General features: G+C 50.8%; 1 protein-coding gene across 2 annotated transcripts in view; it reads left to right on the top strand.

Moving 5' to 3' along the window:
• The window catches only part of LOC139051920 (mucin-19-like), a 132,859-nt gene that overhangs the window by 5,045 nt on the left and 104,303 nt on the right, over positions 1–23,511 (top strand). For both annotated transcript variants that reach the window (XM_070528949.1, XM_070528948.1), the window contains exons 3-5: positions 599–1,619; positions 3,741–4,014; positions 5,136–5,455. In XM_070528949.1, the coding sequence (XP_070385050.1) occupies positions 599–1,619; positions 3,741–4,014; positions 5,136–5,455 (1,615 nt within the window). The remainder of the gene's footprint in view (positions 1–598; positions 1,620–3,740; positions 4,015–5,135; positions 5,456–23,511) is intronic.

Below are 23,511 nucleotides of genomic sequence, written 5' to 3'. Positions count from 1 at the left end.
GTTGGTGCATAGCTTTAAAAAAATATTAAGCGCCAACGGTAACGGCACGCAAAGAAGGAACAAAAGACAAGACAAAAGACAGGAAGCGCCTTGTCCTGTCTTTTGTTCCTTGTGTGCCATTACCGTTGGCGCTTCATCTTTTTTTGAGTCTCTATAGCTTCTTTCGTAACCTAGATGCGAAAACTAAAGTGTTGCGCAGCAATCTTTTTTAAGATTCACAAACAGTACAAAAAGCAACGACGTTGTTATGAGGAACAACATCTAAACCCTAGAGCGCAGTTTTTGCTGGTAGCCATATGTGGCGATTCGGGACTGTATTTCCGCGTTTGTGACATCACACTCAGCGCGGCGTGATAATTTCCCTCTTTCGCCGCGCGTCGCTGCTCAGCGCCTTCGGCAGCCTTCCTTGAGCCTATTTCCAACCAAACCCATTTCCTATGCAACCACCAGCCCGAAAGATATCATTGCCCACGTTAACCTGATCTCACGTATACTGGTCGGTTCGCGCTCCCTCTAGCCGTCATGTCCTGTTCGGTGGTTCCTTTGGTGACTGGCATAAGGTCGACTAAAGTTAGGTCAGAAATTTTTACTACTGCAGGGTCAAAGAGACAGCGAAGGAGGACCCCACAGGGCAAGAAATACGCCAGTGGCACGAAGGCGATGGCTAAGAAGGAAAAGTCGACTAACGACGCGTATTCCTCTGAGCTGACCGAGCGCAGCACCCGTAGCGGGACGACCCGCCGAGGCTACGACGAGATGGCGAAAGTCGAACAAGTTCCGCACACCACTACTAGCGAAGCCACAACCGTTGCTGAATCAACTGCGAGGGCCACAGGCGACGACAGCGCCAAGCCGCCCGAGTCGACCAAGGCCTCATCGTCATGGACCGGAGGGGAGCGCCAGAGTGCCGCAGCGCAGCACGAGTCCGTAACAGCCATTCCAACGGGCGAGTCGGCCACGAGAAAGGGTTCTAAGGAGAGGGCAGCCAGAAGGAAGAACAACAGGACGCGAGGCAGCGGCGGCGGCACAGGACAAGGCTTCAACGTCACCGACTTGGCCAAGATGTTGCTCGACGTGCTCACGGCCGAGCAGCAGGAGTCGGTTCAGGCTAGGCCTCAGCCGCAACAGCAGCCGCCATGCGAAGCCTGCATTGCCGCGCAAGAGAGCGGGTCGCGGCGCGCCGAAGCGGAACGTACGGGCTCGCGGTGCGAGACGTGCGGCAACGACGACCGCCGCCTGGCGACGCCTGGAGGACGTCATCTGTCTCGTCCCCTTCGCGGTCGCAGGCGAGGAGTCTACTACGATGATGAGGTGGATGAAGAGGAGGAAGGCTACGATGAAGAAACGTTCACCAGGCGAAAGCCGAGGAAGGTTTTCTCGCAAAGCATGCGGGGCAGCCGGGGCAAGGGTCGCCATCTTTCACAGAGGCCCGTCGCCGTCGAGGAGACCGCGTCAACGAAAGTGGTCGAGACCAGGGAGCAGCGGCAGTCCCCCTACACCCCGTGGGAACCCCGGTTTGGATACCCTCCGGAGGACTGCGACTACGATGCAGGCTACGGACCCTTCGATCTGTGCGGACACGAGCTTTACTATCCGCTACCGGACGACGCCTTCCTGGAGTAAGTGGCTCACACGTGGTCCTCTTTTGCACAAAGGCGTCAGAAAACAACTCTGCTCTTTACGTAGCACCACGCTTATCAAGAGTACCTGCCAGTGCATGTTCCCTTTCGGTAGGAGCTCGCGGTGCGACAAGTGCCGAGCGCCGGACGACGAATGCCTGGCCATTTTGGGCCTCTTAGTGCCAACGGCCGTCAAGAAGCTCGCGACGCCTAGGACCACAAGCTATGCTTTATTGCCGTACAGTGCTTCAAAGGAAAGAGAAATGGATATCCATATATTTTTTTCTCAGTAGGGCTGTGTTGACAACGCCCACGACGGCGAGTAACTGAATAAACAATACCCGCGACCAATCTAAAGGTTGAAATCACTTCCTACCGGTGCTATAGTGCACCGTTTCGATGTGGTTGCTCCGGTTTACAGGTGGATGGCTCGAAAGGATCCTTTTCTACGTATTTCTAGGACAATAGAAGCTTTTTGTAAAGGGCTTACTTACGTTGACATGATGTACATTGGCTAAATACGGACTGTCGTTCATTTCACAAAGTTTCGTTATACAATGGCCAGTTGTATAACGAAATGTTGTATAACGAAACTAACAAAAAAAAGGTGGTCAAGGTGCGTGAAAGCTTGCATTCGAGTAGTCACCTTCTTAAATAATACTAACTACACTCACTATCAAGCATAGTTGCCGCACCAAGAAACCGACACTGAAAGAGAGAACAGATGGTCATCGCTGAATCTCAACTGCGCTTGCTGGAGCCCATACAGTCACGGATAAAAATAAGAGCAAAACCTATAAGAAATAAGAACTTTAGGCACCGAATACAAACAAGGCTAGCGCAGTGAAGCTTCGGATGATGCCGCCACCAAAGTACTTCATTGACAAATAAAAGATGATAAGGCTTCTTCAGGGTTTTCATTCAGCTCGGCATGCAAAACAGAGCTCATGAAGGGTAGTTATCACACGTCCCAGTAGTTGCGCTAGACAGCACCAAAATTTCAGGGAAGTGTGAGTACTGAACAACATAGCGCTTCCCATCATTTTATTTCACTTTTGCCAAATTCTAGGCAACTGGAAAGCATAATCAGTCCATAAGTTAAAATTCTAGCCTATCGGAATTAATGAATACACGCCTCCATGCAAACTGCTCAGATGGCATTTGTGCAGAAAAAAGCGTTGATAAAAAGCGGTTTAGCCAAACCTTCAGGAAATAATACATGTGTTTATGTCTGCGCATCTTTTAATTGTTCTTGCGCACGCTCCGCAGAAAGAAGGTACGTATTTATGAACTCTTCCCTGCCATATGTTGGTAGTAGCGATGGCGTTTCTTTCTCCTTACGTTAGCAGAGACCATTGTATCGTCTTTCTTAGCGCTTTCTCCTGAACAAAACACATCTAGCCGAGCATATTATATTTGAAATTCATCCGAAATATTTACCACACTTCCTCAGACTCGTTTCCAACTTCACTTCCGCAAGCGGCGTCTCCTTCTATCATAGCCATTGTGCATAATTTGAGTGCATAAAAGCCTTCCGTACTGAATATATTTTGGCATAAACAACCACTACCTCCAGGGATAGTAGCCGCTTTGCGTGTTGCAACCCATAATGTAAGCAACCTGCGGGACGGGAACCACTGGACCCCCAAGTCAATATATCCACATACCATTTCCGAAGAAATGCGGGATGGTTAGCGCTACTTGCACAGCCAAACTAGGGGGCATGCAGTACAAGGCACGAGAGTCCGCAAGAGCTGCCTTAGGTTGAATATTGCAATTTCGCATTCGTTTATATATCTTAGACCCACCTTTATAGAGACGACTTCACGTTCTGTTCGTATATGGCGCAATGTTGTACCGCATTAGTAACATTTTACTTGTTTCCTGCCCAGTCGTGTCAAGATAAAGCAAGCGAAAAATACAGAAATATATTCACGGATGCTAATTAATTGTAACATCAAGTATTGTTCAAGTTACATAAGTGGTCGTATGCACAGCCCAATGTTTTGACACTTGTGTGATTTTATAAAATCGTCAGCACATAGACATGCCAGACAATAAATGTTGCAGTATGGCTACTTGAGTGTCGATGAATCTCACGATGCAATAATGTGTGAACAGTTACATTGGAGAGCCATTGGATCCTTGGTGGCGGCAAGGCTATCGGTACTGGTGCGGCCCTTGTGTCGCTGGCGTTCCGGCGGAGTGTCCCGTTCCTTGCGTCGAGCAGTGCCCTTGCATCGCGGCAGCGGAAACTTCGCCTACGCAGGGAACCATTGTTCGCCGCGAAGAGGTTTGGACTGAAGGCGGCAGGCACCGCCACAGAGTCCAGGAGATCCTGGAAGGTGGAGCGCCCTCACCCAGCGGTCCGGACGCTCGAATGGAACGCTTCCAGGTGCGTCTCGCTGTTTGAGGCTTTGAAACCAACCTAACGTAAGAAACACAAATGTGTATTAAGGCGTAAGCCTGTAGTGGCTCATAAGCGCCCGGGCGCAGTCGGTGGTGAACGCATGCGAGCGGTGATCACCGGCGAGAGGAGCAAGGAGAGGAGGCGCCATGCCAGTAGCGCTGTGTCAGTGGGCGCTTGGGAGAGCGCGGACGTGCGCGTGGCGGTGCGCGCACATCGGCGACAAACCTTGCAGACAGATGGCTGTGATTGCATCCCGCGCTCGCAGCCACGGCGGCGTCCGTTCGCAGAACAGTTCAGGCAACATCAACAGAGGCAGTCATATATAGGCTTTCGCCTATCGCAGTTTAGCTCAGCAATGTGCCCATAGATTTTTGATGCAGAACGGTCAGCGTAAGGGGAAGCCGTCTCGAAGCGAACACGTAAGTACCTCGCACAAGCCAGACATCATCAGCATGATCAGCCTGGTCACGCCCACTGCAGGGCAAAGGCCTCTCCCATATTTCTCCAGCAACCCCGGTCATGTACTGATTGTGGCCATGCCGTCCCTGCAAACTTCTTAATCTCATCCGCCCACCTAACTTTCTGCCGCCCCCTGCTACGCTTCCCTTCCCTTGGGATCCAGTCCGTAACCCTTAATGACCATCGGTTATCTTCCCTCCTCTATACATGTCCTGCCCATGTCCATTTCTTTTTCTTGATTTCAACTAAGATGTCATTAACTCGCGTTTGTTCCGTGACCCAATCTGCTCTTTTCTTATCCCTTAACGTTACACCTATCATTAAACGTTATATTATAACGTTACAACTAGCAAGCCAGACATATATATTACCTATTGCGGGAAGAAGCCAAGTCACGTGCGCAGTGCGTTCCCAGATGATCTTCCCCACGTGCCGTTCAACTGCACATTGCGATTAAGCACAATGCTACTTAGCATTGCTCATCTGAAGATGAAAGTACAGTGTTTAGGGATTTGTGCCTTGTGGACATGTTCTCGTGAGCTCTGCAATGTCGTTTAGTTGGAAGGCGAAGTGTTGTCTGAAAAGGATAACGCCAGAAGTAGTGCATGCAGCGAGAAAATTCATTGGGCACACCAACAACCTCGCAGGAGGCACCGTCTGGTTTTCTGCGCGACGGCCTGGCACCCACGGCTGCCGGCAGCCAGGCATCCACCCGCATTGGTGCCGACCAGCCACCAGCAACCGGGGGCGGCGGGCGCATCGTGTTGGACGCCTACGAGGAGATCCGACCCCCTGGTTGTCCTCCGTCGCAGCCGCTTTTCTCGCAAGCAGCCGCGCCTCAATCCGCCGTCAGCGCCACATTTTCCAAGGCGTCGTCGCATGCTTTTCAAGCGGGCAAGACCAAGTCCCAGTCGGCCGTACCACACGGGAGAGTGCTGTACTGGGAGGAGGACACAACTCCCTTAAGGTCAGTGTAACTATCCCTCGTCAGGTGAACAGCCACGTTGGCCATAGCGTTCTCTCTGTGAAAATGAGGTCACGGGTTGGATTGCCGGCAGTGGCGAACACATCGCTTGGGAGAAGAAAGCAAAAGCACGCCCGTGCACCGAGTTTTTGTGCGCCCGTTGAGGAACTTGAGGTAAAAATTAAACCAGAGCTCACCGCTTTGGTAGATTTTATAGATCATCTTTGCCGTGGGATGTTAACCATGCCATCAGACAAGTAGTGTAATCTCGACCGTAACCTTAGACTGAATAAGCCTCAGGCACATCGATCGACACTTAGTGCCTAATGCAGAGCTTCAGTGCTGTGGACTTCTCTCGTTATGACGTAGGTTAGAAGGACATCTCGATTCTGTCCCGGACCATCTTCTCTCTAGTCAATGGGGACACGTGAAGATTTCTGAGGCAGACAGTGGAATGCGAGTGCTCGCCATTCATTGGCCGTATCTCTCCGAAGGAGTGGAAGGCTGAATTTAGCTCTGATTGCGTTGTACAAGGCGAGAAAACGACGTGCACGCGACCCATGCATGAATAATTGAGTCATGGCTTCTACACAACAATACCAACGTAAGGCTTGTACAAAGATATGAGCAATACTATTTATCAGTTGTGTGACATAAAATTAACGTTACCTGTGATTTTAGACCAAGGGCCGTATAACGTAAAACTATTCCAATATGTTTTTATTCCAATCTCCTGACGTCAAATTTGCGTAACCGCTGACGCAAGGATCGGGCGGTCACCTGCAGGGCTGTCCGAACAAACCAATCAAACGGTCTCCTCCTTCATAGGAGGTCATGTTTGTTTGCTTGAAAAACGAATAACTTTGCCTACACTGAGCGGCTTGTCTTATCTAATTGGCTCACAAGAAGCGAGGAACACGCTTAAGCGGAGAGGGATTCGATGGGGCCGATCTACTGCACTGCATATCGATGACCGGATGAAGAGGGTGTTGCCGCGTCTGCGATTAGTCCGCTTTCCCTTACTCAGCTTGGGGTGGCTCGTCCACAGTCACGGCTGCATGCAACGGAACCTTAACAATGACTCTAAAACGGATCCTCAGCAAAGAAGAGCTGGCAGAACGAGGTTGTAAACGTGCCGAAAGTTCTCCAAAACGTTACACGGCCACGCAAAATGTTTTAATACCCGCAAATAAACACATGCTCTCCGGTTGGTGCGAGTAGCCATTGTCTGAGCGATCGGCGGCTGTCATCTTTGATTCCTTTCGGAACGGGGCAGGGCCGGTATTTTGTAGCGATGCCTTTTCCGATTCTATTCTTTTTCACCCTTTTCGCGCTTGGCCAGTGGCCAGAGCGACGGTCTGCCCGCATTATCAAGGGGATCGGACGGCCGTGTGTGGTGGATGATAGGAATAGCATAGAATAAGGCATAAGGCATCGCTACAAAATAGCGGCCCAGCCTGCGGCTATTCAGAAGAAAATTCAGTTTTGTTTGGCATATTAATGCCTCTTTAACGCGCACACGTCACTTTGACGCGGTGAGTTTTTGCGGTTTTGTGACGACGCGTGAGAGGCAGGTGAAGTGGGTGCAGCCTGAGACCTTTTGACCAATAGCAGCGGGTTAATGGCGAAAAGGCGTCGAATGAGAAATAAATATTTTTCTTTTGTTGAGTCAAATTTTGCATAATCAGTGTGTACATGTCATATCAGATGGAGAGCTATAGCGGTTTTCGTGACGTCGCGTGACATACAGGTGAAGCGGGGGCGGTCCAAAAAGGTATTTGACCGATCGCGGAGGGCTGATTGCAGAATTCGAATAGAAAAGTTTGGAATAGTTATATGTTATAGCGCCCGAAGTCATGCTGATCGAAATGAAAGGCGTCGTCAAAATTGGAGGACGCTTAAGCTTCGCCTTCAAGAGTGGAACGCGAAAGCGTTCCGGTCGACCCGCCAAGGGGTGTAAGACAATGGGCCACAGGGCAGCCATCACTTACGAGGCGCCCCGCATCGGACGCGGTGAGCGTCGAGCCATATGGTCGAGCAACGCGGCGTTCGGCGCAGCAACGAAACGTGCGCCTGAGCAAGCGGAACGAACCAAAGAACTCGGGATCTCGGAGGGGGAAATGATGCACGCCAGCCAAACGTCGTGATCGGCACGGGCAGAGAGATAGACAGATAGTGATCTAAAGAAAGGAAGGACGCTTGATTCTGCAGAAGGAGCAAGGCGAAGCGTTGTCAGGGGAGAGAGAGTCCGGGCCGCGACCCGCCTCGCACCGGTCCTCGTATAGCTCCAATGCGCGCGCGGCGCGCCTCCTGTCGGGGCAGCGCCGTACATTGAGAGGAGGGGGTCTTCTGTGTTTGCCGCAAGATGGCTCTGCGTGTACGGAAAGCGCAGAAGAAATGCAGCGGAAACGCACTTCGCTACTCGTGTAATTGCGACTTCTGCAAGTTACATGTTCATAATTACCGATATACACCGCAGTATAAGTTTCCGCGGCTCGTTTCGAAGGCAACACCGCATTCAGTAGAGGCGCGTTTGTACTGCTTGGAAGCATTGAACTCGTGGCTGAGTGGTAGCATCTCCGTCTTACACTCCGGAGACCCTGGTTCGATTCCCACCCAGCCCATCTTGGAAGTTGCTTTTTATTTATGAAGTGCCTGCCGTGATTTATCGCTCACGGCCAACGCCGCGGACGCCGACGACACCGGCTTTTCTGCGACCCGAGCTCCTTAACGCTGTCGCGTTAAAAAGCATTTGAAACTATCGACCGACGGGACAAAGCATTGAAGGCGATAGCGAGTGTTGCCCTGGAGCTCCTCAGACTGTTATAAGAATACGCAACTCCGGCGCGACACCCGAGTCGCGCACCGCACATGCTGAATAGCAGCGCACAGCAGCACAGCCACAAACGCGTACTAGCGTTTATTACGCGTCCCACAACGCTGGCTCGGTGAGGAGTTGCGGCGTTGCGCATGTCGTACATCAGTCATAGAGAAAGAAATCCAACAAGAGGGGACACTCTTCAAAAACTGGCAACAGGAAACACGTCACGCCTAGTTTCAACTCCATCCGTTAGTAGACGCGAGCATCATAAAAAAAGAATGTGAAATAAACTTCCAGACAACGTTATATGTTTTAGAGCGCAGCTCTTTGGCGTCCGTTCCTGGGTTTCGCGTCGTCGTCGTCGTCGGCGTTGTCGTCGTCGTCGTCGGCGTTGTCGTCGGCCTCGTAACCAGCTCGCCGACGAATCTGCTGCTCCGCCGCCGCGCATGCGCGCTGTCGGCTCTCCGGGCGAGGGAGGATGATGGAAGGGAGGAGGAGAGACTGTGGAGGAGGGCTGGCTACACAAATGGCTCTTTGGCGTCCGTTCCTGGGTTTCGCGTCGTCGTCGCCGTCGTCGTCGGCGTTGTCGTCGGCCTCGTAACCAGCTCGCCGACGAATCTGCTCCGCCGCCGCGCATGCGCGCTGTCGGCTCTCCGGGCGAGGGAGGATGATGGAAGGGAGGAGGAGAGACTGTGGAGGAGGGCTGGCTACACAAATGGCTCTTTGGCGTCCGTTCCTGGGTTTCGCGTCGTCGTCGGCGTTATCGTCGGCCTCGTAACCAGCTCCGCCCCCCTTTCATCCCCCCAGCGCTAGCAGCGACCGACTGATACCGCTTTCGTGAGTCCGCTACCGCACTCACGAAAGACGTCGTGCACTTCCTGCAACTCGCATTAACCGTCCATCGATACACACCGATGTTAGTAGTGGGGGACTTTAATGTTGACATAAAGACAAACAGCAATTTCCTAACACTTATGCGGGAGAACATCCCGTTCCTCTCGCTCGTAACGCGTCCCACGGCTGTGACAACCTCGCGAGGCACTTGTATAGATCTCGTCTTTGAGAATCAAGCATTGGTGTACCAAGTCGAACATATATCAGTCTATTTCTCCGACCACAAAGCTTCCTTCATGACTGTCAAGAACTGTTAGTGGAGTCTTTGTTAAAGGAATACGTGTGAAAAATAAAAAAAAAATTCTGTGATAGCGCATACATGTGTTGCTCGATTTCTTTGCCTCAATCTATCGAAAACGTGAAACAGCTTATTTGCTGCGCTCAAATTTCGCATTAGGAAGTAACGTAATCGTCGGTAATTTTTTTTATTCTTTCCCACTAAAAGTGAAAAACGTTTTGCGTGTAACTGAACGAATACTTTGCAACTTCTTTTTCTTGCGTTGCCTAGCAACAAGCTACCGGCGCGCCAGACGCGTGTGCATACGTCATGCGCCAGACAAGCCGCAGGAGTAAGTGAGGCCGGCTGCTGTTACGACTTTGCACCGCTGCACCACGATTACGATTTTGTGGTCCCGTAGCGCTCGTCACCCGTTTCATGACAGAGCGTTGGTAGCGAAGACTCCGAGCCAGGCGTCGATGAGAATAACAAAAGGGACTTTATACACTATATACAGGTCATTATACAGGACATGAATGGGTCGGCACTGGGGCCGAGATCTCACAGCAAACGCGACTGTTCCCGCACGGCGACGTCCGGCGAAAACGCGTGACACATCTCACTCCAGTCGAGAGCGGCACTGTGCTCCCGGTGGGTCGGCGGATCCGGTTTTCGAGGCGACTGCCTCGCGGCTTTATACTCCCCGAGAACCATTGTCACTCAAACGGCCCACAATACAAAGTCAGCACTCGACGGTCGTCCGAGACGTCCAACCAGCGACCGCGCTGGCCACACAGGTTCAAAGTTCGCGCGTGCGGTGACCTCCAGGCAAAAGGAGGTGCGGCGCCGGGCTGTCTGGCACTTGCTGACACGTTTGAACATGCTGCCCGCCGATGCTTCTCCGCAGGACACCGCTGCCTGACGGCTCAGCATCTTGACTTGTCAAGGGAGAATTTGGGCGCTCGCAGGATAAATTCTGCATCTTGCAGATTCGGAATCCGGGCTTGTGGTAATGGCACAACAGCATCCCCGCCCTCAGATAAGGCGCCGGGAAGACGAGCTGCCTCCACGTGGCTCGGATGCCAGGCGCGCACGTTCGTCAGGCTCGTCCAAGTTCACGTCCAGTGTCGGGACGCCAGGTAACTTCACGTGCCCAGGTCCGACTCGCCAGGACAGGAGCTCTGCTTATCGCGTTGTCACCAAGGCACCCCGACCAGCTCCGCTCGGGTCGTTCCTAAGCCCTTGCTTCTCGCCACTGGTCCCGGTTGGTCGTTCTGCAGCTTGCAAAACCGACGGGCAAAAGGCAACACCTAACACGAACAAGTGCCCTCTGTCTCCCGTCAAACACCAGACAAGGCCATAATCCAAATCAACGTAACTAAATTGCTATCCCCCCTTTTGGTCCCGCTGCAACAAGAGGCAGGTGTATGATCTTGTACACAAGGCTCAAACAACCAGGTTTCAAATTAACAACACTGCGAAATAGAAACAATTAATAATCAGCAATAATAACGACAAATAGAATGGTCCCCTTGAAATCGCTTGGACCGAAAACATACTACTGAGGAAGCAAATGAGGTCATTCATTTTTCCCGGCGATGTTTTCGCGGAATCCGAAGCTGCTTATATTTGCGACCCTGCTTATCCGTGTAGCGGCGGTACAACAAGCCAGATTCCTTGCCAAATGAAACCCTCTTTTCTTTTCACTCCCCTTTTGACGCTCTTCCTCAGATCGTCTAGTCAACAGCCTTCCTGTTGCTCGTGAATCAGTGTTTCTCTTTCAACTGCCGCCTGATCCTGCCAGCTGGCGGAAACCGGAGCGAGTGTGGAGCCCGCGTCGCCCAATTGCGGCGCCGCGTCTATATCGCGGCTAGCACTGCACGTGTCACTCCCACTCACTTCCAGGACGCGCTCGCCTAGGCCAGCCTCCGAGCTCTGCCTCTCCCGTGACTGCTCGCCACTCAAGTTACCTTGATCGGTCCCTGTGCCGCACCGCTGTTCGCTCACCGACGCTAAGTCAAGTTCCCTCGACAGCGGGCGCGCATTGGATCGCGTGAGGGCCATGTACACCACGTCGGCAAAGAATGATTTGCCCTGATCCTTCAGCAGCTGCTGCGAGCTATTTGAGAAGAGGAAGGAAAAGTGCTACGGGAGGGCGGCAGACACCGCGGCCTCTGTGTTAAGTTTCCCAAACTCTCCTTCAATGACAACCATTGCGATCGGTAAACAGACACTCCTCTCCTCGGCCACTTGCCGTATCCTAGCGCACTCTCCCGTAAAATCACTCGAGGAGACGAAAGAAGGGTGAACAACGTCCATAGTTGCTGCAGAGTCCCGAAGTGCACGGCACTTCATACCGTTTACCTTAATTTCCTGCACATATGGCTCCAATAGTCGTATGTTTTTGTGCGTTTCCTGTATTGTTGCAAAAGCAATTCTCTCTGGGCAGCTCGCAGCGATGTGCCCTTGCTTTTTGCAATTGTAGCAAGTTAACGGCTTCCGTTTTTCAAAAGAACGCGTCGTATCGTTTCACTGCTTGGGACCATCGTTAACATTCTGAGATGTATTCTGTCCTTCCCTTACAGTTTCTTTGGTAAGGGACTCGTCTTTCCGAAACTCGCGGCGCGTGATTTGCTTCCGTTCGTCGGGCTTACCGGAAAACCCATCTCCCCTATCTGCTTTTTCTACGCGCACTGCCTTGCTGTGCCTGCTGCGGCGGGTGCAATACTCTTCCGCTAACTCTGCTGCCTTGTTTAGCTTAACCTCCTTTACCCTATCTTGCAGCCAGAGCCTGACATCCTCATCAATGCAACGGTAGAACTGCTCCAACGCGATGCATTCGACGATTTTGTCGCGGTCGTCGTAAACCTCTTCACCCTTCAGCCATTCTATCAGGTCGTCTTTTAGACGAAACGCGAAGTCAACATTCGACTCCTTGCCCTTTTTTGCATACCGGAACCTCTGCCGGTAAGCTTCGGGCGACAATTTGTACTTCCGCAGTAGCGCTTCCTTCACATCACTGTAGCTCTCAAACGCCTCTTTCGATAAGCAAGTTATTACGTCTGATGCCTCCCCAGGAAGCAAGGCTAACAGATTCTGTGCCCAGAGGGATCGCTCAATGCTATTCCGTTCGCACACGTGCTCAAATTTCACGAGGTATTTGGCCATATCCTCTCCGACGACAAAGGGTGGAAGTTGATCGCGTATTCTTGGAACGTTAGAAGTGAGACTAGGCGCCGGCGAGTTATTTTGGGTCTCCAACTCTTTCATTTTAAGCTCGTGCTCGCGACGTTCCCTCTCTCTCCTTTCCTCCTTTTCCTCCTCGCGCCGTTCCTTTTCTTTCCTTTCCTGCTCGCAACGTTCCTTCTCCCTCTTTTCCTCCTCGCGACGTTCCTTTTCTTTCCTTTCCTCCCTTTCCCGACGTTCATTGATATCCGCCCAGGCCTCTCCATGTACTTCTCCATCGTTCACACTGTCCTCCTGCTGTTTACCCTTTTTGAATATACCTGCCGTACGCTACTATAATGCTACTAGTAAGACATATGCAAGTATTTCAAACACTGCCCTGTTTACCCCCTCAGTATCCCCTGGTTTTCAAAACACTCTTACTAGGCTTGAAACACACAAGGTTATCACAATGCAACACCAAATCCTTCCCTAAGCTACTATAACCTGTGTCAGAGAAAGTCTGGTGTTTGAGGTAAACTTCAGGCACTCACCGCGCCGAGGTAGCTGATGCCGGTCAATCCCGTAGCTGCCATCCACTGTTACGACTTTGCACCGCTGCACCACGATTACGACTTTGTGGTCCCGTAGCGCTCGTCACCCGTTTCGTGACAGAGCGTTGGTAGCGAAGACTCCGAGCCAGGCGTCGATGAGAATAACGAAAGGGACTTTATACACTATATACAGGTCATTATACAGGACATGAACGGGTCGGCACTGGGGCCGAGATCTCACAGCAAACGCGACTGTTCCCGCACGGCGACGTCCGGCGAAAACGCGTGACACATCTCACCCCAGTCGAGAGCGGCACTGTGCTCCCGGTGGGTCGGCGGATCCGGTTTTCGAGGCGACTGCCTCGCGGCTTTATACTCCCCGAGAACCATTGTCACTCAAACGGCCCACAATACAAAGTCAGCACTCGACGGTCGTCCGAGAGGTCCAACCAGCGACCGCGCTGGCCACACGGTTCAAAGTTCGCGCGCGTGGTGACCTCCAGGCAAGAGGAGGTGCGGCGCCGGGCTGTCTGGCACTTGCTGACACGTTTGAACATGCTGCCCGCCGATGTTTCTCCGCAGGACACCGCTGCCTGACGGCTCAGCATCTTGACTTGTCAAGGGAGAATTTGGGCACTCGCAGGATAAATTCTGCATCTTGCAGATTCGGAATCCTGGCTTGTGGTAATGGCACAACACTGCGCATGTGAAGCCCGCGCGCTCGGCGACCCGTCTCTTTTGGATGTAGCCCGTTTTTGGGGTTCCCGGCGTTCTCTTGTGTTCCGCCTGCATTTCGATACGGAACCGCTGCACTACTGGACTACAGAAAGGTGAGGAATTTCGTTTGACAGTCTGCGACGCACTTCAAGCACATTTAGGCTTACTGCACAAAGCTGAACCTATATAGTGACGCAGTTATCGAAAAACAGCTCCGCAGTCCAAGCCTAGTTAATATAAGTTAATTACTCGTACTTGGAAATGTTTGCGACGCTTTCTATGAGCCCAAGCCTAATTATAACTTATTTCGGTAGTTTTCGGGCACGCTCGCCGCACCTGGCTTTCTGACGAATTTCGCCTTGGCTGTTTGACGCAGTTTCGCGTGTAGAGAATCTTACCGGGACACGTTTTAACGCGATAGCGTCAAGGAGCTCGTGTCGCAGAAAAGCCGGTGTCGTCGGCGTCGGGTGTCGGCGTCGGCGGCGTTGACCGTGAGCGATAAATCACGGCAGGCGCTTCATAAATAAAAAGCAACTTCCAAGATTGGCCCGGTGGGAATCGAACCCGGGTCTCCGGAGTGTGAGACGGAGACGCTACCACTCAGCCACGAGTTCGATGCTTTCAAGCGGTGCAAACGCGCCTCTAGTGAATGCGGTGTTGCCTTCGAAACGAGCCGTGGAAAGTTATACTGCGGTGTATATCGGTAATTATGAACATGTAACGTACAGAAGTCACAATTACACGAGTTGCGAAGTGCGTTTCCGCTGCATTTCTTCTGCGCTTTCCGCACACGCAGAGCCATCTTGCGGCAAACACAGAAGACCCCCTCCTCTCAATGTACGGCGCTGCCCCGACAGGAGGCGCGCCGCGCGCGCATTGGGACCGCTGCCAGGCGCGTCGCGGGACTCCCTCTCCCCTGACGACGCTTCGCCGTGCTCCCGGTTTAGATTACTATCTATCTCTCTGCCCGTGCCGATCACGACGTTTGGCTGGCGTAGATCGTTTCCCCTCCGAGACACCGAGTTCTTTGGTTCGTTTCGTTCGCTCAGGCGCACGTTTCGTTGCCGCGCCGAACGCTGCGTTGCTCGACGCTCACCGCGTGATAGGTGGGCGCTAAGTCCGATGCGGGGCGCATCGTAAGTGATTGCTGTGCCGTAGCGCATTGTTGGCGCTTTCGCTTACCCCAGACATTATTGTAACTAGTTTCACTACTTTTTGGGGTACTTTTCAAGCACAGTGGCCGCGCTCGGCGTAGTGGTGCAGTTAGCGAAAAGCAGCTCGGCTGTCTGCCGCAGTTTCGCGTGCACTGAATCTTATACTGGTAGAAGTTCGTGATGTATTCTCTGACCCCCAAAATTATTGTAATTTATTTGGTAACTTTTTGGGATATGTTGAGGCATGCTCGCCGCGCCTGGGGTTGTGAAGCTGTTAGCAAAAAATCAAGCCGGCCATAGTGAGTTAGTTTTGCGTGTACTGAATTTTAGTAGGACAAGTTTGTGATGCATTTTATAGCCCTGCAATAACATATACCTTATTTCGGTACTCACGCTTTTCGAAAACGTGACGAACGATTGCCGAGAGTAATAACACGGGTGGGTTGCATGCGCCGGCAGGACGCGTAAAAGATAACACGGAGGAGCTCAAGAACATGACATTTATGTATTCTGAGCGATTGAAAACAGGCTTTGCGCCCACGAATCTGTCTTGAGTGTGACTAGAAGGCATTCTGCGAGCGTGTAACATGGTCTGGCTGAGCCTGTGTTGTAGCCACCTCTGTGTACTTGGCGTACCATCGCGTCGACTGAGGCTAAGTTGTTTTGGAAACGCGCAGTCACCCGTGTATTTGTGCACTTAAAGTGCAGGAAATAATGCCCGGGAAGGGAGAGGTGCTTGAAAATCGTATGTTTTGTTCAGATTTAAGGCATTGTTTGGGAGGAGTTTTTGCTGCGAAATGTACGTAAATGTGATTTTATCTGTAATGCCACTCATTCACTATTTACGCACGTTTCGCCTCTACACGCAATACTACTGTTAGGTCAATATACGAAAATGATACATGCTTGTAATTTGCTTTCTTTCAGCTGATGACATCCGGTGGAGCTTCGTGCGGCAACGACTGCTGCTTACCTGGTGCCCCAACTTTGAATGAATGTAGAAGAAGCCCGGAACGAGTATTTAAATAGAGCAAAATAAACATTTCATCATTTCAGAAGACGTCCTGCGTTTTCTTGACGATATTGCATGTTACACAGATTCGGTGGAGGCTTGTAAAGATCGTTCGCAATCATTTTTACTAAATAATAAAACGATACCGAGCGTGGTTCAGCAGAAGCGAAAAAAAGAAATGCCGCGCCGTACAGCGGAGCCGGCGCGGCGTGTACCAACTGGTGTGCAAAACGCGCGCGCCCAATACCGAAACCGCAAGGAGTTAATACCATCCGCTTGGTGTGCTACTGTAAATTCGGCCGCTGGGCTCTGTGGGAGTGTCCGCTCTTGTTGAAATTTCTTTGTCTATGCCACAATCGTGCATGAGATGAGACAGAATGAAAACCGGCAGCGTTGCAGTTGAAGTGCAATGACCGTTCCACCCAGACATAGAGTTTCACCTGACCATATCAGGAGGGAAATCTGGCACTGCGATCGTTCAACCACCATGAGAATGATGTCAAGTACAGGCTACGGATTGACATTTTGTTGACAAGCGAACTAGTCTACAGGTACTTTCTGGCAGTTTTAGTTTCGCTCGCAATGGGGTGGTGCGACGCACAGCTTTCTGCCTTTGTTCTGTTGCTCGAAGTGGCGAGAACGCGCTGGGCCAGCGGCTGCGCCGATGTTTGTGTCGCAGTGTGATGTCGAAGCCCTGACGAGAAAGCGATGGCATCGTAAACGTTGAACGAACATGTTTTGACCGTTTTGACCTTATGTCAAGTGTTAGGTTGGCGCTGTAGCGTTACGTGCTATGTGGAACGTAAGAATAGGAAAAGAAGGCACTATTGATAAAGACATAGATGTACTTCCAGTGGTTTGACAATCCAATTTTATTGAAGGCTTCATTACGCATTGCTCGTTCATGGGCTGACAGAAATGCATGCATTAGGACACTGAAACACAAACTTACTTGTGGTAGGGAAGGTTGCGGCTTCCTGGCTGTAGTCTGCAGTCGCAAAATGGGTAAGTGCAACGCCACGCCATAACAGCTACTGGCGGCCGCTTCGGAAGCGGTACGTCAATATCAAATATAATGAAGCATAGTGGTAGGAGGCCACAAGCGTTCTAGCTAGCACTGCAGCAGATCTGTTTAAACATGCTTGAAGGCTTCCCGCTATCGTGACAGCCAATGCAGCCATTCGAAAGAGCGAGAGAGTTCGCAAGCGCCTGTCGTCCGCGAGAAAAAAAAATGGAGGACGCTTAAGCTTCGCATTCAAGAGTGGAACGCGATACCGTTATCGCAACCCGTTAGCATCCCCCACTCATTCGCTCGGCATGCTCTTGAGTGATACAAAAATATAGTTTTCAGCTACAACACTTCTAAGTCCACAACACAACTTACGAGGCGCCCCGCATCGGACTTTGCAGCCACCAATCATGCGGTGAGCGCCTAGCCAGCGTTCGGCGCGGCAACGAAACATGCGCCTGAGCAAGCGGAACGAACCAAAGAACTCGTTGTCTCGGAGGGAGAAGCGATCAACGCGAGCCAAACGTCGTGATCTGCACGGACAGTCGGGCCGCGACGCGCCATGAAGGCGGACGCGATCATGGGGCTGACGCCTCGATGGGATCATCCTCTATCTCGCTTGGGAGCACCACGCAGACGCTTGACTCCTCGCCAGCAGCACGGCACACATCGCAAGGGACGCTTTCCCACCAGACGCGCTTTGCCGCAGCGATCACGTCAGAGGCGTCCCGCATCGGACGCTGCACCTAAGAATCGCGCTGTGAGCGCAAAGAGGAGCCGCGTCGCCTAAACATGAGGGTTCGAGTGACGCACGCTGGAAGTTGGAAGGGGAGAGAGCGAGAAAACTTATTAAACGCAAGGGTATTGGAGCATCTTCGCACCGGTCCCCGCACGGCCCCAATGCGCTCAAACGAGACGAAAGGGAGACGCGGGCGAGCGGCGCGCCGCCTGGCGGGGCAGCGTCGTACATTGAGAGGAGGGGGTCTTCTGTGTTTGCCGCAATATGGCTGTACGTGTGTGGCAAGCGCAGAAGAAATGGTGCGCAAACGTACTTCACTCGTTTAACTACGACTTCTGTAATTTACATGCTCATAATTACCGATATACACCGCAGTATAACTTTCTACGGCACGTTTCTAAGGCAACACCGCATTCACTAGAGGCGCTTTTATCCCGCCTGAACCGACACGGACGCGTTCGAACGCAAGGTGTCGAGCTCTGCAAGAGCGGTTTCAGCGGCCGCGTCTGGCCGTGGTAACAGGTCTTCTGTCGCCCCACCAGGTTATCGGTATGTACTACCGACTTTGCCATCAGGCGAAACTATGAAGGAGTGTCTGTTCTTACATTGTGACGTTGCCGGGAGACCATACCGCCTCGAAGACTTCCGTGACCCGCTGCAAGAACTCGGTGTATTGAAAGGCGTGACCGGTATTGGGCCCTTCCAAATGACGCATGTGTGGCTCATCAAGCTACGAACTCCAGAAGTGAAGGAAGTGCTGGTTAGAGCGGGTGGCCTGGAGGTAAAAGGGCGCTTTTGCGCCGTCACTGACCCAGTGCAAGAAGACATCGCACACAAAGTGCACTGGGTTCCATTCCACGTTACCGGGGAAGCATTGAAGAAGGCTTTCGACCACTATGGCGAAGTGAAAGAAGTAAGACAAGAAGATTGGAAGGTGAGGGGCTTCGAGCAAGCTGAGGCTACCACGCGTATTGCGCGGATGACGCTCCGAGCGAACTTAACACCGGACGCTCTGACCCATTTGTTCAAGATCTTTGGTGGCTCTGTGCTGGTTGTCGTTCCCGGGAGAGCTCCGATTTGCCTGCGGTGTCGACGCAAAGGACACATTAGAAGAGACTGCAGAGTGCCAAGGTGTTCTGAGCGCCGGGAATTCGGCCATGAAGCACATGATTGCGTACGTACGTATGCAAGAGTTACTGGCAGCACGCAACCCGACGACGAAGGACTCGAATTGATGGAAGAGGAGGTAACGGAGAAACTGACACAGTCCTTGGAAACGCCAGTTCAACAGGTGGCAAGTGTCACAAAAAAGGTGGCAACGCCGTCCGCGTCGACACAGGATGCCACAGCAGGAAGAAAGCAGAGAGAAAGAAGAAGGAATGAAGAAGAGAAGACACCGCCTGCGCCCACAGAAACGGACCACGGGTGTGACGCGTTTAACGTGGAGATGGACGCGGAGCCAGAGACGCCATATGAGACGCCGGATGGGATGGTCACTGAGGAGCCAGCTGTGCCTTCCAAGAGGCACCGAAGCGATTCTCTAGATGAGGAGACGCCGGCTGACAGTGTTCAGCGCCTGGAGCCGCAGTGGATGGTGGTCCGGTCGACCCGGGCCAAGAAAGGGAAGCCCGCCCCAGCGCCACGGTCAGCGTCGCTCGCCCGAGAAGGGTAGGCGACGCAGTAACCAACGCGACTGGTGTCGCGGGTACCCGTTGAAGCTGTCGTGCCGACAAGGACGCTCAGTTTGGGAGGGTTGCTATTTGCTGGGGGCCTTACTGTTGTTTTACTCTTGCTCTTTGAAATGGCTATGTCGTTAGCTCCATTGCGCGTGGGAACCCTCAACGTTAGAGGTCTTAGGGCGTACGACGGCAGCATCAGCTCCGACGCGTAATGTTGGAAGAAGATTTAGATATATTGGCGATTCAAGAGACTAAAATAGACAGGGAGAGTCAGACTGATGGTATGGTTGCACAGTTTTGTGACCGCTATACTGTATACGTTAGTCATGCTGTTGGCACAACGGCCGGTTGCTGTATGTTTATTAAGAAAGGTTTGGGTAATAATGAGGAAACAGTTATAAGTTGTCAGAGTGGTCGATTCGTGCTGTGAAATTTTGTATATTGCAACATAAAATACCGAATATTATGTGTGTATGCACCAACGAAAGTGAATGACCAGCTAAGTTTCTTTCAAGAAATATCGCACTATCTGAAAACAGACAGATGCTTGATAGTGTTAGATTTCAATTGCGTTTCGAGCTCGGACGATCGTTCGAGTGATGGATACTGGGCTGATAGGAGCGTTGTCTTTCTGAGGGGGGCCATTTAAAGAGCTTTGTTGGAAGATATTGCACATTACGCGAAAGGAGGCAATAATCGGCATTATACTCATTTTCAAGGCAATAGCCATGCAAGGTTAGACAGAGCTTATCTTTCGCAAGAAATCGCCACAATGTGCGATGATTACAAGGTGCTGAACATAGCATTTAGCGACCATTGTTTAGTAGCCTTCACGGTAGGGAAAAAGATCACCGCAAAACCTAGAATGAAATGGGAAACATGGAAATTAAACGCGAAACTCTTAAAGAACGACCAATTTCTAGAAAGTGTACGCACAGAAATTGCTCAAGCAAATAATGACTGTGAAAAAGGATGGGGTGAGCGATGGGAGCGATTTAAGGAAGTCGTAAAAATGAATGCCATAGAGCGAGCAGTAGAAATGCGTTTTGAGGAGCGCCAAGAGGAAAATAACCTTAAAAACATGCTTCAGGAATTTGTGGATGCCGAAACTGCAACGCCAGGCACCTTTATGGAAGAAATAAGGGAAACAAAGAATAAAATTGGGGCTATCGGCACAGGAAAATACCGTGGCGCACTTATTCGCGCACGAATGGGAAAGATCTTGGCTGATGAAATGCCAACAAAGCGTGCATTAGGAAATGAGAAAAGTATGCGAGGAGAAACGAAATAGTTGAAATTGAATACAAAGGGAAAATATGTAGAGATGCCGAAGAAATCAATTATGCGTTTACGGAATATTACAGGGAGCTCTTCAAGTGTAGAATACCGAGCAAGGCTGGGTATAAAAGCCATTTTCTAACCACTCTACCTAGGTTAGACGCCGAAGAAACCGATAGATTATCAGAAGATATCACAGCAAAAGAGATCGAAATGGCCATTGAAGACCTTAACCCTGGAAAATCGCCAGGACCTGATGGCCTAACAGCAGTTTTTTACAAAGCCCTTTGCTCGAAGATAGCCATCTTATTAGAGCGTGTTTTTATGGAGGCGTATCAAAAAGGTCGTTTCCCACCGTCCTTTAAAAGGGCGTATACAGTCTTGATACTAAGAAGCGATGACGCAAATAAACTTAAGTAACAGGCTACAGGCCAATTACGCTGACAAACGTAGATAATAAAGTTTTAATGAAGATATTTGCGCGGAGACTACAAGGGGTTATTGGTGCTTTAGTAGGACCGCTTCAGACCTGCGGGATAAGAGGGAGGTCTATATTTACTAATATCCATGTGGCTCGCAGCATTATTGAAACTTGTGATGCAGATTTTAGAAAAGTCGCTATGTTACAAATTGATCTAGAAAAGGCGTTTGACAGAGTATGTCACAATCTCCTGTTTACAATACTTGGTTACGTCGGTGTTGGATCACGTTAACAGAGGGAGTTAAAATGGCATACAATTTACAACTAACCTCATTGTCAACCATAAGCTAACTGAAAGGATTGAAGTGCGTTCCTCTGTTCGTCAGGGGTGCCCCCTGTCACCCCTTTTGTTCGCAATATATCTAGAGGCTCTCTGTAAAAGAATTATTGATAGTCCGGATGTGCGAGGATTCAGCCTAGAAGGATGTGAGGTATGTTTATTAGCTTACGCTGATGATGTTGCTGTTTTCTGTGACGATAAAGAGAGCGTTCGAGCTACCATGACAATTATGCGTGAGTTTTGTGACATGACGGACAACAATATAAACCTGAATAGGTGTGTCGGCTTGTGGCACGGCCGGTGGCAAACAACGCCGCGTGTTTTTGAAGGTATGCAGTGGAAGCTCACGCCTGGGATTTATCTTGGTGTACCATTAGGCACACATCAAGACACTAAAGACTTATGTAATGGCAAAGTGCAGGAATTAAAAGCTCAAACTGATAAGTGGGCCGGACGTGACCTCTCTACATTTGCACGTGCGGCTATCTGCAGAATCTTCTTGGTGAGCAAGCCGCGGTATCTCATGCAAGTCCTGAGCTGTTCCCGATTCAACTTCAAGAAATTCCATAGAGTATTTGCTGTTTTTGTGTGGCAGTCTGAATATGAAAGAACAAGCAGGAACAACTTGTTTCGCAAGATGGGTCAGGGGGGCTTGTCATTACAAAATTTATACTTAAAGCAACTGATTTCTAGATTTTTGTTCTTACGAGACACGACAAATTCTTTCTTGCGAACAGTTATTCAAGTCCGATTGAGCAATGTCTTACCTAACTTTGTTGTCACGATGAGGGAGGGTGGGTGTTACGCAACGAGTAAATTTTTACGTGAGGTGGTCGTAGCATTTAGATTTTTAAACCACCACTTTTCCATAGAATATTTGGCTACAGTCAGTCGCAAGCGGATAAGCTCGGATTTAATAGATAATATGTTCCCAGAACCATTATATCGATTAATGTACTTCGAAGGCCAAGGGAAAGATGTGCTAAAACGTGTGAAACGAATGATTGTACCAGGGGGAGTGAAAACATTCTTTTTTAAACTACATACTAATATCTTGCCTGTAAAGACATGGCTAGAAGAAAGAGGGGACTATTTACCATGGGGGACTAACTGTTTGATTTGCAAGAAACCAGAAACTATAGAACACGTTTTTCTGGACTGTTGGAGTGCGGTCTTCTTTTGGGATATTATGCAAACAACTATTAAAAAAATTACCGACGATTACGTTACTTCCTAATGCGAAATTTGAGCGCAGCAAATAAGCTGTTTCACCTTTTCGATAGATTGAGGCAAAGAAATCGAGCAACACATGTATGCGCTATCACAGAATTTTTTTTTTATTTTTCACACGTATTCCTTTAACAAAGACTCCACTAACAGTTCTTGACAGTCATGAAGGAAGCTTTGTGGTCGGAGAAATAGACTGATATATGTTCGACTTGGTACACCAATGCTTGATTCTCAAAGACGAGATCTATACAAGTGCCTCGCGAGGTTGTCACAGCCGTGGGACGCGTTACGAGCGAGAGGAACGGGATGTTCTCCCGCATAAGTGTTAGGAAATTGCTGTTTGTCTTTATGTCAACATTAAAGTCCCCCACTACTAACATCGGCGTGGATCGATGGACGGTTAATGCGAGTTGCAGGAAGTGCACGACGTCTTTCGTGAGTGCGGTAGCGGACTCACGAAAGCGGTATCAGTCGGTCGCTGCTAGCGCTGGGGGGATGAAAGGGGGGCGGAGCTGGTTACGAGGCCGACGATAACGCCGACGACGACGCGAAACCAAGGAACGGACGCCAAAGAGCCATTTGTGTAGCCAGCCCTCCTCCACAGTCTCTCCTCCTCCCTTCCATCATCCTCCCTCGCCCGGAGAGCCGACAGCGCGCATGCGCGGCGGCGGAGCAGATTCGTCGGCGAGCTGGTTACGAGGCCGACGACAACGCCGACGACAACGCCGACGACGACGCGAAACCCAGGAACGGACGCCAAAGAGCTGCGCTCTAAAATTGCCGTTAACAGCGCATGGTATCCGTTACCTACCCACAGTGCAAGACAGTA

The sequence above is a fragment of the Dermacentor albipictus genome, unplaced genomic scaffold, assembly GCF_038994185.2.
Source record: "Dermacentor albipictus isolate Rhodes 1998 colony unplaced genomic scaffold, USDA_Dalb.pri_finalv2 scaffold_16, whole genome shotgun sequence".
Classification (NCBI taxonomy): domain Eukaryota; kingdom Metazoa; phylum Arthropoda; class Arachnida; order Ixodida; family Ixodidae; genus Dermacentor; species Dermacentor albipictus.
The sequence above is the reverse complement of the archived record's forward strand: the minus strand, read 5'-3'. Positions and strand labels throughout refer to the sequence as shown.